Source organism: Piliocolobus tephrosceles, chromosome 21 (genome assembly GCF_002776525.5).
Source record: "Piliocolobus tephrosceles isolate RC106 chromosome 21, ASM277652v3, whole genome shotgun sequence".
Classification (NCBI taxonomy): Eukaryota; Metazoa; Chordata; class Mammalia; order Primates; family Cercopithecidae; genus Piliocolobus; species Piliocolobus tephrosceles.
The window spans coordinates 1,996,997-2,012,726 of NC_045454.1; the positions used below are offsets into that span (position 1 = coordinate 1,996,997).

The window sequence follows — 15,730 nt, forward strand, 5'->3', positions numbered from 1 at the left end:
AATAATAATAATAATAATAATAATAATAATATTAGCCAGGTGTGGTGGCAGGCGCCTGTAATCCTAGCTACGTGGGAGGCTGAGGCAGGAGAACTGCTTGAACCTGGGAGGCAGAGGTTGCAGTGAGCTGAGATCACCACTGCACTCCAGCCTGGGCAACAGAGAATGACTCTGTTAAAAAAAAAAGAGAGAAAGAGAGAGAAGAAGAAGGGAGGAAGGAAGGAAGGAAGGGAGGAAGGAAGGAAGGGAGGGAGGGAAGGAGGGAGGGAGGGAGGGAAGGAAATCTGCATGAGCTCCATGACGTAGATCTATAATTTTGCCCATTTCTCAGGTGAGTGAAATTGAGGCACAGACGTCAGTGACTCTGACATCAATGATTATGAGAGTGCTTATTCCATGCTAGACATTACGCTAAGTGCTTTGCACAACCACGATCTCCCTGAGTCCTTTTGACAACTCTGCAAGGGAGATACATTGCTCATCCACAGTCTATAGGTGGGGAGGAAACTGAGATTCAAGCAGTGAAGTAACTTGGCCATGGTCACCCAGCTAGGTAAGCCGTGCAGCTGGGGTTTAAACTCGGACAGCCTGCCTTGAGCACAAGCCCTTTACTTAACTGCTTCTCCAATCCTGCAAACAAAGGACAAGGTGGGGAAGGCATGCGCCAGAAAGACCCTGCAGGAACAAGTGGGAATCTGTAGATATGTGTGGTTCAATACGGTAGCTACCAACACAAGTGACTGTTTAAAGTTAAATGAGCCGGGCGCGGTGGCTCAAGCCTGTAATCCCAGCACTTTGGGAGGCCGAGACGGGCGGATCACGAGGTCAGGAGATCGAGACCATCCTGGCTAACACGGTGAAACCCCGTCTCTACTAAAAATACAAAAAATTAGCTGGGCGAGGTGGCAGGCGCCTGTAGTCCCAGCTACTCGGGAGGCTGAGGCAGGAGAATGGCGTGAACCTGGGAGGTGGAGCAAAAAAAAAAAAAAGAAAAGAAAAGAAAGTGAAACATTCAGTTTCTCATTCACACTGGCTGCATTTCAAGGGCTTGGTAGCCACATGTGGCCAGTGGCTACTGTACTGGCACTGTAGATCACAGCGCATTCCCATCACTGCGGACGTGGGATTTCATTGCCTAGACTCTATGTGCAAACAATTTGGGTTCAAGTCTTAGCCCTGCAGCTTGCAAACTGTGTCTGTGTGACCTTGGGTGAGTCACTTGCCCTCTTGCCCTAATTTCCTCCATTTGTAAAATGGGGATAAAATTGGCACTCGCTTGGAAGCCAGCCCCAGAAGAGGGTCAGGCTCCTCCTGCTACTCAGGCCCAAAATTTAAGGGGGTGCCAAAAACGCCAAAGTCAAGATACATAATATCGTAATACAGGCTGGGCGCGGTGGCTCAAGCCTGTAATCCCAGCACTTTGGGAGGCCGAGGCGGGCGGAGCACGAGGTCAGGAGATCGAGACCATCCTGGCTCACACGGTGAAACCCCGTCTCTACTAAAAGTACAAAAAAATTAGCTGGGTGAGGTGGCGGGTGCCTGTAGTCCCAGCTACTGGGGAGGCTGAGGCAGGAGAATGGCATGAACCCGGGAGGCGGAGCTTGCAGTGAGCTGAGATTATGCCACTGCACCCCAGAGCGAGACTCCGTCTCAAAAAAAAAAAAAAATAATAATAATACAATATTTTTGAAAATGAAAATTAATGCCAAATTTAAAAAACCCATGATGAACTCATCAAAAATGTAACTGAAGACAAGATCCTATCCGCCTCACTGGGCTCACCCTAATCCTGGCCCCGTTGGATCCTGTCTTTGGTTAAAATGTTGACTTTGGTTAACTGTCGATCTTTTGGATTAGTTTTGATTGTTTAAAAATATTGCATAAAAACGCTTGAGCCCAGGAGTTCGACTTTACAGTAAGCTATGATCTTGCCACCGCACTCCAGCCTGGGAGACACAGCCAGACCTTATCTTTAAAAAATAAAAAAATTCCATAAAAGTATTTATTTCCATTACTAAAAATTACCCTTCGGAGCATCTTTGGTCTCCCTGCGTCCCCCGGCTCCCCACATCTCCCAGTCCCCCGCTGTCTCGGAATCCTCTCGTATGCTGCACGCTTCTGAACACTCCCGCCCCCTCCCGCGCCCCAGCACCCCCCGCATCCCTCCCTCACCTCACCCTCCTGCACCCACTCCCTCGACCCGCGTGCCCCTGCGCAGCGGAGGACACCAGGTGGCGCCTGGAGACATCGGAGGAGGCAGGGAGGAGGGGCCCTAGGGCCGGGTGAAGTCTGCCGGTGACCCATGACGTCTCGAGGCTCTGCGCCTCTCCATTGGTCGACTCCTCGAGGGGCGGGGCGGGACGCGTAGTGGGCGGAGCCGGCTGACCTCAGACCGTCAGTCTGTCTTTCCTCCTCCTCCAGGTTCCCCGAGGAAACCGTGGCCAGAGCGCCGGCCACCGCGGCCCGCTGCGACCAGGACAGCGCCCCCAACCCCGTCCCCAGGTCCCTCCGCCTCTCCAGGACCCCCAGGCCCAGCGCTGACCTCTGACTGCAGTCCAGAGCTCACGCCCCACCCAGCCTTGACGCCCGAGGCGACCTCTGACCCTCCAGACACTTCACCACCCACCCCAGACCCGACCTCCCAGACGAACCCCGACCTCATCTTGACAAGCCCTGACTTTGCTTTGTCCACCCCTGACTCCAGTGTGGTTCCAGCGTTGACCCCGGAGCCCTCGCCCACGCCCTTACCCACCTTGCCCAAAGAGCTGACCTCTGACCCTTCTACACCGTCGGAGGTGACCAGCCTTTCCCCGACCTCAGAGCAGATCCCAGAATCTGACACAACCCCAGACTTGGTCACAACTCCATACTCCAGTACAGTCTCGGAATATTCCAGATCCCCAGACCCCTCCCCAAGCCCTCACCCCACTACTATCCCTGATCCCACCGTGACCCCTGACCACACCACAACCCCTAACCCTACTGTGACCCCTCACTTCCCTACCACCACTCACCCCGCCACGACCCCTCAACCCACCACCATCACTCACTCCACCGTGATTCCTGACCCTACCACAACCCCTCAACCCTTCACCACCATGCAGCCCACCACAACCCCTCACCCCACCACAACCCCTCATCCCACCACAACCCCTCATCCCACCACCACCACTCACTCCACCATGATTCCTGACCCCACCACAACCCCTCAACCCGTCACCACCATGCAGCCCACCATGATCCCTCACCCCACCACAACTCCTTACCCCACCACAACCCCTCACCCCACCACAACCCCTCACCCCATCACGACTCCTGACCCCACCACGACCCCTCACCCCACCACGACTCCTGACCCCACCACGACCCCTCACCCCACCACAACTCCTGACCCTTCCTCAACCCCTATCATCACTACTAAGTCCCTTCCAACCTCCTTGGGGACAGAACTCTCCTCTCCCACTCTAGCACCAACAGTCAGGCCCAGTCTGCACCCCCAGTTGACCTTCACAGCACCTGCCCCTCACACCTCCACATCCCAGATGCCCACCTTAGAGCCCTCTCCAGCCTTGGAGTCCAGCCCCTCCAGGTCCGCCACAGCCACAAGCATGGGCCCACTGTCCACTGAGGACTTCAAGCCACCCAGAAGCCAGAGCCCCAACCTAACTCCTCCACCCACCCATACCCCACACTCAGCCTCTGACCTCACTATGTCTCCTGACCCCCACCTCTCCCCCATAGCCCACCCCTTGGATCATCCTCCCCTTGACCCCCTCACCCTAGGGCCAACCCCTGGTCAGAGCCCAGGCCCCCATGGTCCATGTGTGGCCCCAACACTACCTGTAAGGGTCATGGCTTGTGAGCCACCTGCCCTGGTGGAACTGGTGGCTGCTGTGAGGGATGTGGGTGGTCAGCTGCAGAGACTGACCCAGGTCGTGGAACAGGACCGGCAGGAGCGCCAAGCCCTGCTGCTGGGGCTGACCCAGCTGGTAGAGGCTGCCCAGGGTCTGGGGCAGCTGGGTGAGGCCATGAAGAGACTGGCAGAGATGGCCTGGACCACCAGCATGCCTGTACCAACCACCACTACCCCAGAGGAAGAAGAAAGGCCTCTGAGGGGAGACGTGTGACCCTCTCCAGGATTTGAGGGGCATAAGACACTCCTGATCAAAACAAACAAACAAAAAAAACCAAAGTGTCTAATTAAAACAAGGTGTGGATGGTGTTTTTGGGAAATTCTAGAGAGATAGAATCACAAGATTGATCTTGATATGTGAATAGCCCAGGTGCCATGCAAGGTGGTGTTGACGATGGAGATGATTATGAGGGTGGTGATGATGGTGATGATCTTGATGGTGATCGTGATAGGATGACGATCACTGTGGTGAGGATCATGATAATGAGAATGGTAAGGTGGTGGTGGTGGTGGTGGTGGTGGTGAAGACGGTGAAATAATGCTGATGATCATGAGGGAATGGTCATGGTGTTGAGGCAGTGACTATAATGGTGGTGGTGGTGGTGATGGTGGTAATGATGATGATGAAGATGGTGAAATGGTGGTGATGGTGGTGGTGGTGATGATGATGGTGATGGTCACAGTGATGATGATGGTGATGGTCATAGTGATGATGATGGTGCTGGTCATGAGGGAGTGGTCATGGTGATGAGAGAATGATGGTAATGATGATGGTGGTAGTGGTGGTGATGGTGGGAATGTTGATGATGATGATGAAGATGGTGAAATGATGGTGATGCTGATAGTGATGATCGTGAGAGAATTGTCATGGTGATGAGGCAATGACCATGATGATGATGGTGGTGATGATGATGGTGCTGGTCATGAGGGAGTGGTCATGGTGATGAGGAACGATGGTAATGATGGTGGTGGTGGTGATGATGGCGATAAGTGTGATTATGGTGATGATGGTCACATTGATGGTGATGGTGATGGTGGTAGTGGTGGTGATAATGATGGCAATGATGGTGTGAAAGGTGATCATGGTGGTGATGACTGTGAAGGAACAGCCATGGTGATGAGGCAATGATGGTAATGATGATGATGGTGATGGTGATGATGTTGGTGATTATGGTGGTAAAGATGATCCCGGTGGTGATGATCGTGGTGATGGCTGTGACCATGATGAAGCTTCATGTGAGCAAAAACTTGGCCTTGTTCATGGATGGAAGCCCGGTTTCTAGGAAAGAAGCCGATGCAGAGGACACACTCAATAACCAATATCTTTTGAATGAAAGAGTGCAGCAGCATCATCATCATCCTGACTAATTTCTTGGGCACTTCCTATGTGTCAGGCTGTGTTTTAAGGGCTTTGCATGGATGGTGATGTCACTTTGTCTTAACGAGTGCCTGCCGAGGAGGGTACTGTTACCAAGGCTCAGCAGATGAGGAGGTGAGTATTGCAGCCTGGATTCCTGCGTCTGAGTCCTTGCTAGGAGTAAACATAAACCAGTTACTTAACCTCTGGGTCTGATCTTCTCCAACTATAAAACAGGGATAATAATAGTACACACACCTCATGGAGTTGCTGTAATGATTGAATAAGTTAATAGCTAGGAGAGTGCTTACGCTGGCTCTTGACAAGTGCCCGTCGTGTGAAAGCAATTATTGTATTTATCCCCATTCTGCAGATCTGGGCATCCAGGCACAGAGAGGTTTGGTCATGCGCCCCGGATCACCCAGGGAACACGTGGTGGGCCATGCTTGGCACGCAGCGCCCTTGCTTTTAAAATACTATTTCGGCTGGCCGTGGTGGCTCATGTCTATAATCCCAGCACTTTGGGAGGCCGAGGTGGGAGGATGGCTTGAGGCCAGGAGTTCCAGACCAGAAACATAGTGAGACCCCCATCTTTATTGAAAAAGAAAGAAAGAAAGAAAATATTCCATAGCTGTGTCAGACTGACCTGGGTTCAAGTCCTGGCTTAACCATGTCCCGCCTGTGGAACTCTGGCAGTTTCCCTCCCTTCTCTGAGCCTCAGTTTTTTCACCTGTAAAATGGGGAGAGCAATAGCACCTGCCTCGTGGGGTTGTGAGGATTAAACGTGGCCATGCAGATAAGGACAACGTGGCGTGTAGAATGTGCTCGGTTAACGACAGCGCTTGCGACCACACCTGCCTGCACTTTTCTGTGCTAACACTGCAGGGACTTTTAATATACTACATCCAGTCCTCACCACAGCCCTTTGAGGGAGGAACTTTGATCCCCGTTTCAGACAGGACTCTGAGGCTCAGAGAGGGCAGGCCCCTTGCCAAAGGGCACACAGCAGAGCCAGGGACTCAAACCCTGAATTCGGTGATCTGAATTTCCGTGCTTTGACCGTGGTCTGGGTTTCCAGATTAGGGCTTCCATGACTGCCCCAATCCAAGCGACCGTGGGTGGGCTCCTTCCCATCTCTGTGCCTCAGCTGGCTGGTTTGTAAATTGGGGGCCATCTTGGAAGATCCCGCTACTCTGATTCTGGCTCCTGCAGCCTCAGGCAGGAAACCATTTCCTCCTCCTCCTCCTCTCTCGGCTCAGAGGTCGTGGAAGGTGATGGAGGCTGGCGCCCCCGCAGACCTGCAAAGGCCACCAGGGTCCAGTTACTTGCGTGGCGGGGGGAGGGGGGCGGAGAATGTCGGGGGGTCCTGATGGATGGACTGTGTGCTCCTGCCAGCGGGCAAAGGAGCACGCTGAGAATTCTGTTCCCCAGATCTCATTAAGCCCCGAGACTTAAATAACTGCTGACTGGTTCCCTGGGGAGGCTGAGGGGAGAGCTTCTGCCCTGGGTAGTCGGGGGGTCACAGGGCAGCACCCCAACGTGGAAGAAAACGGCTCCTTTTCCACGTCCAGGTGGGAGCGGATGAACCCTGGCTTTGGGTCACCCCCATCAAAAGTAACAGAGGGCCCAGCCTGGGGTTCGGGCTCCCGGCCCCTCTCTGCAGGCCAGAGGTGGAGGGGGGTGCTGTGGGGCACTCTGGTCTTAGGCCCCTCCACCCCCTGCCACCTTCTGCCAGCTCTGTAGAAGGTAGTGCTTAATTACCCAGTCACTCTATCCCTGCTTGGCCAGGCAGTTAAGCCCAAACATCTGGCCCCAGGGCCCACAGCCAGAATGGGTGGCCAGCCCCCGCCCACTGCTGGCCCTGGCTCCGGACACCTCCCACGGGACAGCTGAGCTTGATCCTTTGCCTGCTAGCTTGCAATGAGCCCAAAACAGTAGCTGCACAGGCCCAGCAAGCTCAGTTGACACAGAGAAAAACATATGATGACATTCAACAGCCATTATGGTACATGCTACACACACACAGACACAGAACCGCAGAAAACATTTGATGAAGTTCAACAGCGGTTATGGTACACACACACACACACACACACACACACACAGACACAGAACAAAGCTGGAGCAGAAGGACTTCCTTCATGAGATAAGGGGTATGAAGGAAGACACGTATCTTTGATTTTCCCTGGGCATTGGACATGGTCTCCTATGAGCGCTGACACAGGAGGGTCCGAAGAACACAGCAGGTAAGCGGTTTGCATGAGTGAGAGCTGGGTCTGATGCTGGATCCACACTCTAAAGTCATCTTCTCATATTCCTGGCACCTCAAAATGTGACCCACGGGCCTGCAGCATTGGCCTCACGTGGAAGCTGTTTATAAACCCGGAATCTCATGCTCTGCCCAGAGCCACCAAAGCAAATTCTGCCTTTTTTTTTACTTTTTTTTTTTTGAGACAAAGTCTTGCTCTGTCACCCAGGCTGGAGTGCAGTGGCTGGATCTCAGCTCACTGCAACCTCCCCCTCCCGGGTTCAAGCCATTCTCCTGCCTCAGCTTCCCCAGTGGGTGGGACTACAGGCGCCCGCCGCCACACCCAGCTAATTTTTGTATTTTTAATAGAGGCAGGTTTCACCATGTTGACCAGGCTGATCTTGAACTCCTGACCTCAGGAGTTCCTGACCCACCCACCTTGACCTCCCAAAGTGCTGGGATTACAGGTATCAGCCACCACACCTGGCCTTTTTTTTTTTTTTTTTTTTGTTTTTGAGACAGGGTCTCACTCTGTTGCCCAGCCTGGAGTGCAGTGGTATAATCACCGCTGACTGCAGGCTTGACCTCCTGGGCTCAAGCGATTCTCCCACCTCAGCCTCCTGAGTAGCTGGGACTACAGATGCGCAGCACCACACCCGGGTAGTTTTTGTAATTTTGTGGATATGGGGTTTCACCATGTTGGCTGGGCTGGTCGCAAACTCCCAACCTCAGGTGATCTGCCCGCCTCGGCTTCCCAAGGTCCTGGGATTACAGGCGTGAGCCGCTGCCCCAGCCCATACAGTAGACTATTCAGTGTGCAATAGCATCATGTCTAAAAAAAGTATTTAATCTGGGCATGGCGGTGTGCGCCTGTAATCCCAGGAGGGAGGCTGAGGCAGGAGAATTGCTTGAACCCAGGAGGCGAAGGTTGCATGAGCCAAGGTGATGCCATTGCACTCCAGCCTGTGTGACAGGGCGAGACTCTATTTCAGAAAGAAAAAAAAAGTATTTAACTACATACTTTAATTAAAAATACTTTATTGCTAAACATGCTAATGACCGCCTGAGTCTTTGGCAAGGCATAATCGTTTTGCTGGTGGAGGATCTTGCCTTGATGTTGACGGCTGCTGACTGAGCAGGGTGATGGTTACTGGAGCCTGGGGTGGCCATTTCTTAAAATAAGACAATCATGAAGTTTGCTGCATCAATTGACTCTTTCTTTCATGAAAGATTTCTCTGTAGCATGTGATGCTATTTGATAATATTTAGTCCACAGTAAAAATTTCTTTCAAAATTGGAGTCAGGCCGGGCATAGTGGCTCATGCCTGTAATCCCAGCACTTTGGGAGGCTGAGGCAGGAGGATTACTTGAGCCCAGGAGTTTGAGACCAACGTGGGCAACGTAGCAAGACACTGTCTGTAGGAAGAAATTAAAAATTAGCCGGCCGGGCCCGGTGGCTCAAGCCTGTAATCCCAGCACTTTGGGAGGCCGAGGCGAGCGGATCACGAGGTCAGTAGATCGAGACCATCCTGGTTAACGCGATGAAACCCTGTTTCTACTAAAAATACAACAAAATTAGTCAGGCGTGGTGGCGGCACCTGTAGTCCCAGCTACTCGGGAGGCTGAGGCAGGAAAATGGTGTGAACCCGGGAGGCGGAGCTTGCAGTGAGCCGAGATCGCGCCACTGCACTCCAGCCTGGGCGACAGAGTGAGACTCCGTCTCAAAAACAAACAAACAAACAAACAAACAAAAAAAACAATTAGCCAGGTGTGGTGGAGTGCACCTATAGTCGCAGCTACCTGGGAAGCTGAGATGGAAGGATCACTTAGCCCAGGAGATGGAGGCTGCAGTGAGCTATGATTGCGCCACTGTGCTCCAGCCGGGACAATGGAGCAAGACCTTGACTCTAAAAAAAAAAAAAGTTGGAGTTAATTTTCTCCAACCCAGCCTCTACTTTATCAAGTTAAGTTTATTAACATTCTAAATCCTTTATTGTCATTTAAACAACATTCGCAGCATCTTCACCAGAAGTACTTTCCATCTCAAGAAACTGCTTTTTTTGGTGCTCATTCATAAGAAGCACTCCTTGTCTGTTCAAGTGTTATCATGAGATGGCAGGAATGTGATCCCATCTTCAGGCTCCGCTTCTAATTCTAGTTTTGTTGCTATTTCCACCACATCCGAAGTGACTTCCTACTGAAGTCCTGAACCTCTCAAAGTCATCCATAAGGGTTGGAATCAGCTTCTTCCAAACTCCTGTTAATGTTGACATTTTGACTTCCTTTTCTGAGTCACGAATGTCCTTCATGATGACGTCTAGAATGGTGAATCCCTTCCAGGAGGTTTTCAATTGACTTTGCCCAGATCCATCAGAGGAATCACTATGTATGGCACCTATAGCCTTACAAAATGTGTTTCTTAAATAATGATACTGAAAAGCAAAATCACTAAGGCCAGGTGCAGCGGCTCACGTCTGTAATATCAGCACTTTGGGAGGCCGAGGCAGGAGGATCACTTGACATCAGGAGTTCAAGACCAGCCTGGCCAACATGGTGAAACCCTGTCTTTACTAAAAATGCAAGAATTAGCTGGGCGTGGTGTTGGGCACCTGTAGTCCCAGTTACTTGGGAGGCTGAAGCAGGAGAATCACTTGAACCCGGGAGGCGGAGGGTGAAGTGAGCCAAGATTGCGCCACTGCACTCCAGCCTGGGTGACAAAAACAAAATTCTGTCTCAAAAACAAACAAAACACAAAACCAAACAAAAACAAAGAAAAGAAAAAAAGACAATACAAACTTTCAATAAACTATAAACAATAAAGTTGCCCAGGCTAGTCTCAAACTCCTGGCCTCAAGCCATCTTCCCGCCTCAGCCTCCCAAGGTGCTGGGATTCGAGGCGTGAGCCACCGTGCCCAGCTCATGCTTTTATATTCTATTATTTTTGTTTGTTTGTTTGAGACGGAGTCTCGCTCTGTCGCCCAGGCTGGAGTGCAGTGGAGCCATCTTGGCTCACTGCAACCTCTGCCTCCTGGGTTCATGCCATTCTCCTGCCTCAGCCTCCCAAGTAGCTACAGGTGCCCACCACACCCGGCTAATTTTTTGTATTTTTTTTTTTTTTAAGTAGAGATGGGGTTTCTCCATGTTAGCCAGGGTGGTCTCAATCTCCTGACCTCGTGATCCGACTGCCTCGGCCCCCCAAAGTGCTGGGATTCGAGGCATGTGCCACCGTGCCTGCCCATGCTTTTGTTGTTGTTGTTGTTGTTGTTGAGACGGAGTCTTGCTCTATCACCCAGGCTGGAGTGCAGTGGCCGGATCTCAGCTCACTGCAAGCTCCGCCTCCCGAGTTCAGGCCAGTCTCCTGCCTCAGCCTCCCGAGTAGCTGGGACTACAGGCGCCCGCCACCTCGCCCGGATAGATTTTTGTATTTTTTTTAGTAGAGACGGGGATTCACCGTGTTAGCCAGGGTGGTCTCGATCTCCTGACCTCGTGATCCACCCGTCTCGGCCTCCCAAAGTGCTGGGATTACAGGCTTGAGCCACCGCGCCCAGCCAATGCTTTTATATTCTTTCACACACATGCATTCTTTCTCATACGGCGTCTTGGTCTCTCTCACACACGCTAATCTCACAATCTCACACTCATCCTCATGGGTGTCACACCTACACCCGTACTCAATCTGAAACGTTTATGTTCACCCCCACACATACAGCTCCCTCACGCTCACACACGCACACTCACCGGCACACACACCCTCACCCCCACGCCCCCAAGCCCCTCCTCCCGCTGAGTGCGGCAGGACCTCCCTGCAGGTTAACAGCAGGGACCATTCGCCGGAGACTAGCTGGGTTCGACTCTGGGCCTTGCCCCCGGGCCTGGTGTGTGGGCGTGGCTGGAACCTGGCTGCCCCGTGGGGTGAGCCCAGGGACCCCCGTCACCATCTTGGGGACAGGTCGGGGAGCAGGTGTGACCTCTGAGATCCCTGGTTGGGGTTCAGCCTCCGGCCAGCACCAACCATTACTTAATTAGTGTCATCCCTGCCTGCCTGTCCGTGTCAGGCCCTTCCTGGGAAGTTTATGTCCCTCCCCTGCGCTTCGCCGGGTGACAAGTTGGTCATTATCGCCTTCCAGATAATCCTCAGCTGCCGCCAGCAATCAGCACCCCGTCCCCCGCTGCCCCCTGCCCAGTCTCCACTCCCACCCAGCATGCCACATCCCAGCCACCTCCAGCTTTCTGGGACACATTCTTGGCCTAACAGCTCAGGTTATTTCAGATTCACAGATAAAGGGGCAGGAGGTCTTGAAATATTTCACCCCCACCCCCCACTCCCCCACTCCCGTTGTTGACACCTGTCTTCTTCTCTCCAATGATCCCTACTCCAGGAAGCTCACCCGGATTGTCCAGGTCAGAGGCCCAACGCTATGGCTCGAACCTGGATTCAGAAGCTCCTTGGGGTCACTCCACAGGAGAACACCTGCTGTCAGTCCTGCTCCAGGCAACACCTCGGTGGCCGCAGCAGGGGCCCTGCGGGGTATGCAGGGGCCAGGCAGTGCGTGACACACGATCCAGCTCCGAGTTGTAGCCTTGCTCTGGGCCTGAGGCCAAGGAGGGCGCCGAGAGGAAGACAGAGTGTTTGCAAACAGGGCAGCTGCCAAGCAGCGGCCAGGGAGAGAGGAGGAAGGTGCGAAGGAGAGAGGGCCCAGGCGGCGCCCGCCCGCGGCGCCTGCGTGACCTTCCCACCCTGGCTACACATTGACAGGCATGTGCGCGCACACACACGGATCTGATGTCCACACATTGCGAGTCACATTCACCCCACATACACACAAGTACGTCAGCACACACAAGCTCAGATGCTCATGGACACACAACAGGCACAAAGCTGTATTATCCACATGCAGTGAGACACACACAACCCCGTCCTCCCTCCTTTACATACATATGCACACACACGTGCACACACTCATGCTCACACATGCACACTCACACTGGTGTACACATACTCATGCTCACACATGACACACTTGCACACATGTGCACACACACACACGCTCATCCACGACATTCACACTTGCACACATGCACACATACATGTGCACACATACACTCGTGGAGACACAGGCACTGGCACACACATAGTCATGCTTACACACGACAGTCACTTGCACACACGTGCACACGTACATGCACACACATACACGCTTGGCAACACATGCACACTCACCCTGGTGCACACATACTCGTGCTCACACATGACCTCACACTTGCACACGTGCACACTCGTACTCACACATGCACATGCATACACGTTCACACACTTGCACACACGTGCACACTTGTACTCATATATGCACACACATACACTCAATCACACACATGCACACACTTCATGCACCCGCAGGACGTTCACACTCGCACACATGCGCACACTCATGCACACTCACTTGCACACACACACACGGACACATGCACACTCACACGTGCACACATCCTCATGCTCCCATGGCATTCACACTTGCACATATGTGCACACTCACATATGCACACGCACACTCCCGCACACACGCACTCTCACACACATGCACACACGCACACACACACACACACGCACTTACGCACACATGCATATAGAGTTCCTTGATGGAAGCTTTGAGGACCGTATTTTTCATTCCGTTCTTAGCACACAAACTGGTTTGGTAAAGGAAAGGGATTCTTAGAAGCAAGTGGCTCACTCCCTCCTGCCCACAGCTCTGCGGCCAGGATACCCTACAGGACAGCGGGGAGGCTCAGGCAGCACCATGAGCTCAGGCGGCTCATCCTTGCCCCTCCGTCTCTCTCTCTCCCTTCCTCTCTGTCTCTGTCTGCATCTCTCTGTGTGTTTGTCTCTCTCCATCTCTCTGTTTCTGTCTCTCTTTCCGTTTCTCTATCTCTGTATGTGTCTGTGTCTCTCTGTTTCTGTGACACTCGCTCTCTTCCTCCACCTGTTTCTTTTTCTGTGTGTGTGTTTCTCTATCTGCATCTCTCCTTCTTTTTCTCTCCCGCATTTCTCTGTTTCTCTGTGTATGTGTCTCTGTCTCTCTCCATCTCTACTGCTCTCTGTGTCTCTGTGTCTCTGTCTCTCCACCTCTGCACCTCCCACCCCCCTCCACCCGCCCTCTGATGCAAACTCCCCTTCTCGTTCCCGAGCAGACAGACTCGCAGCAGCACTGGGATCTGAGTGCCAGACAGAGTTTATTTGCAGAGTGGCTGGGGCGAGAGAAGGCAAAACACATCACAGAGAGGGTGGTGCCACGTGGGAGGGAGACCCGGCCAGAGAGAAGGAGAGAGGACGGCGGGAGGACAGGGACGGAGAGGAGGCCGCGCCACACCAGACGGGTTCATTTATTTAACAGACATTTCCTGACCCCTGCTGCAGGCCATGGCTGAGTCCACGAGTCCTTCAGCAAATGGGAGGTGGCAAAGACCTCCAACTCCAGGAGCTCACAAAATAACCACAAAAAGTAAGCCATGCAGTGAGAAGAGGATGCATGTTCTAGAGAAATAATAGAGTGGGGGGATGAGGAGGCAGACAGGAAGCCTTTAGGATGCACAGCTGTAACCCCAGCACTGTGGGAGGCCGAGGTGGGAGACTCACTTGAGGCCAGGAGTTTGAGACTAGCCTGAGCCGCATAGCAAGACTCGCCCCCCACCATCTCTAAAAAAATTTTTAAAAATTAGCTGAGCATGGTGGCGCACGCCTGTAGTCCCAGCTACTCAGGAGGCTGAGGCAGGGGGATTGTTTGAGGCTGGGAGTTGAGACACACCTGGGCAACATAGCAAGATCCCTCCATCTCTAAAAAAAGTTAAAAATTAGCCTTGAGTGGAGGCACATGCCTGTAGTCTCAGCTACTCAGGAGGCTGAGGCAGGAGGATTGTTTGAGCTGTAGATTTCGAGACGGCAGTGAGCAGAGATCACACCACTGCGCTCCAGCCTGGGAGACAGAGCGAGACCCTGTCTCAAAAAGGAAATGAAAACGCAGGAATGAGGGGATGAGCCTAAAGTGTCCCGAGCAAACAGCGAGTGCAGAGGTCCCTGAGGAAGGTGGCGGCAGGTACCCAGACGCACACAGAGGTCTGAGACTCTGGGGAAGGTGGCGGCAGGTACCGAGAGACACACGGAGGTCTGAGACCCTGGGGAAGGTAGCGGCAGGTATGGAGGGACATGCAGAGGTCTGAGGCCCCCATGGACCCAGGGAGGCATGCAGCCTGCAGAGAGGAGGGAGAAGGAGGACGCAGAGGGGAATCCCAAGCCCCATGGATGAAAACACACAGAGGAGAAACCAAAAGCCGTCGGTCTTGGACGCCTGGATGGGGCAGCCTCCCTTTCTGCATCCCCCGGGGCCTCCTCACTGCCCAGCCTCCTCTTCCACCGCTCCCACTTCTTCAGCCTCACCCTCCCGCTGCCTCCAGGGGCACCCCAGGTGCTCCCTGATGGAGCTCACAGCGCTCCTCCTTCGGGGGTGAGGGTCCAGCAGCCCCCACAGAAGCGCGTCGGCCGCGGGGGCCAGGCCGAACCAGGGCTGAGGACGGTCCTGGGGCTGGCCCGACGCCTGCCAGATGAGGAAGTCCTCATAGAAGGGGTCGGCCTCGGCCAGGGGCTGGTCCCAGGGGAAGTAGCCCGTGAGGAGGCAGAAGACCAGGACACCCAGCGCCCAGGCGTCCAGGGCGGGCTGAATGGGCAGGCCCTCGGGGAGGGGCGGGGGCGCGCAGAGCTCGGGGGCCGTGTAGGGGATGGGCGGCCCGGCCAGGCGCAGCAGGGTCCCGCGAGGCCTCGTGTGGCCGAAGTCGGTCAGCTTGAAGTGCCTGCAGTCCGGGTCGCACACCAGGACGTTCTCCGGCTTCAGGTCGCGGTACACCAGGCCGCGGGCGTGGATGTGCTCCAGGGCCGAGGCCAGCTGGGCGGCGCAGCGGTGCACTGCCGGCTGTGGGAGGCCCACCTGCGGGGAGAGGGGTCAGGGCCCAGTGCCCCGAGGCCACGGAAGGCAACCGAGACCGCGAGGCCTCTCCTCTGCCCAGGAAGCGGGCCCAGGACACTAAGGAGGCCGGTAAGGAAGACGGTGAATAGCCCCGTGAGGCCGAGTGTGACCTGTAAGGCCTGTAGGTTATTGGGGCCTAGTGTGACCCCATGAGGCCTGTGGGTTTAGTGGGGCCTGGGGTGACCCCATGAGGCCTGTGG

At 53.9% G+C, this 15,730-nt stretch overlaps 2 protein-coding genes across 2 annotated transcripts in view; one reads left to right on the forward strand and one right to left on the reverse strand.

The window, feature by feature from the left end:
* The window catches only part of SSC5D (scavenger receptor cysteine rich family member with 5 domains), a 27,859-nt gene extending 23,638 nt beyond the window's left edge, over positions 1 to 4,221 (forward strand). The window contains exon 12 of the mRNA XM_026457591.1: positions 2,422 to 4,221. Within this exon, the coding sequence (XP_026313376.1) occupies positions 2,422 to 4,127 (1,706 nt within the window). The 3' untranslated portion in view covers positions 4,128 to 4,221. The remainder of the gene's footprint in view (positions 1 to 2,421) is intronic.
* Positions 4,222 to 14,900: 10,679 nt separating this feature from the next.
* The window catches only part of SBK2 (SH3 domain binding kinase family member 2), an 8,415-nt gene continuing 7,585 nt past the window's right edge, over positions 14,901 to 15,730 (reverse strand). The window contains exon 4 of the mRNA XM_026457565.1: positions 14,901 to 15,491. Within this exon, the coding sequence (XP_026313350.1) occupies positions 14,901 to 15,491 (591 nt within the window). The remainder of the gene's footprint in view (positions 15,492 to 15,730) is intronic.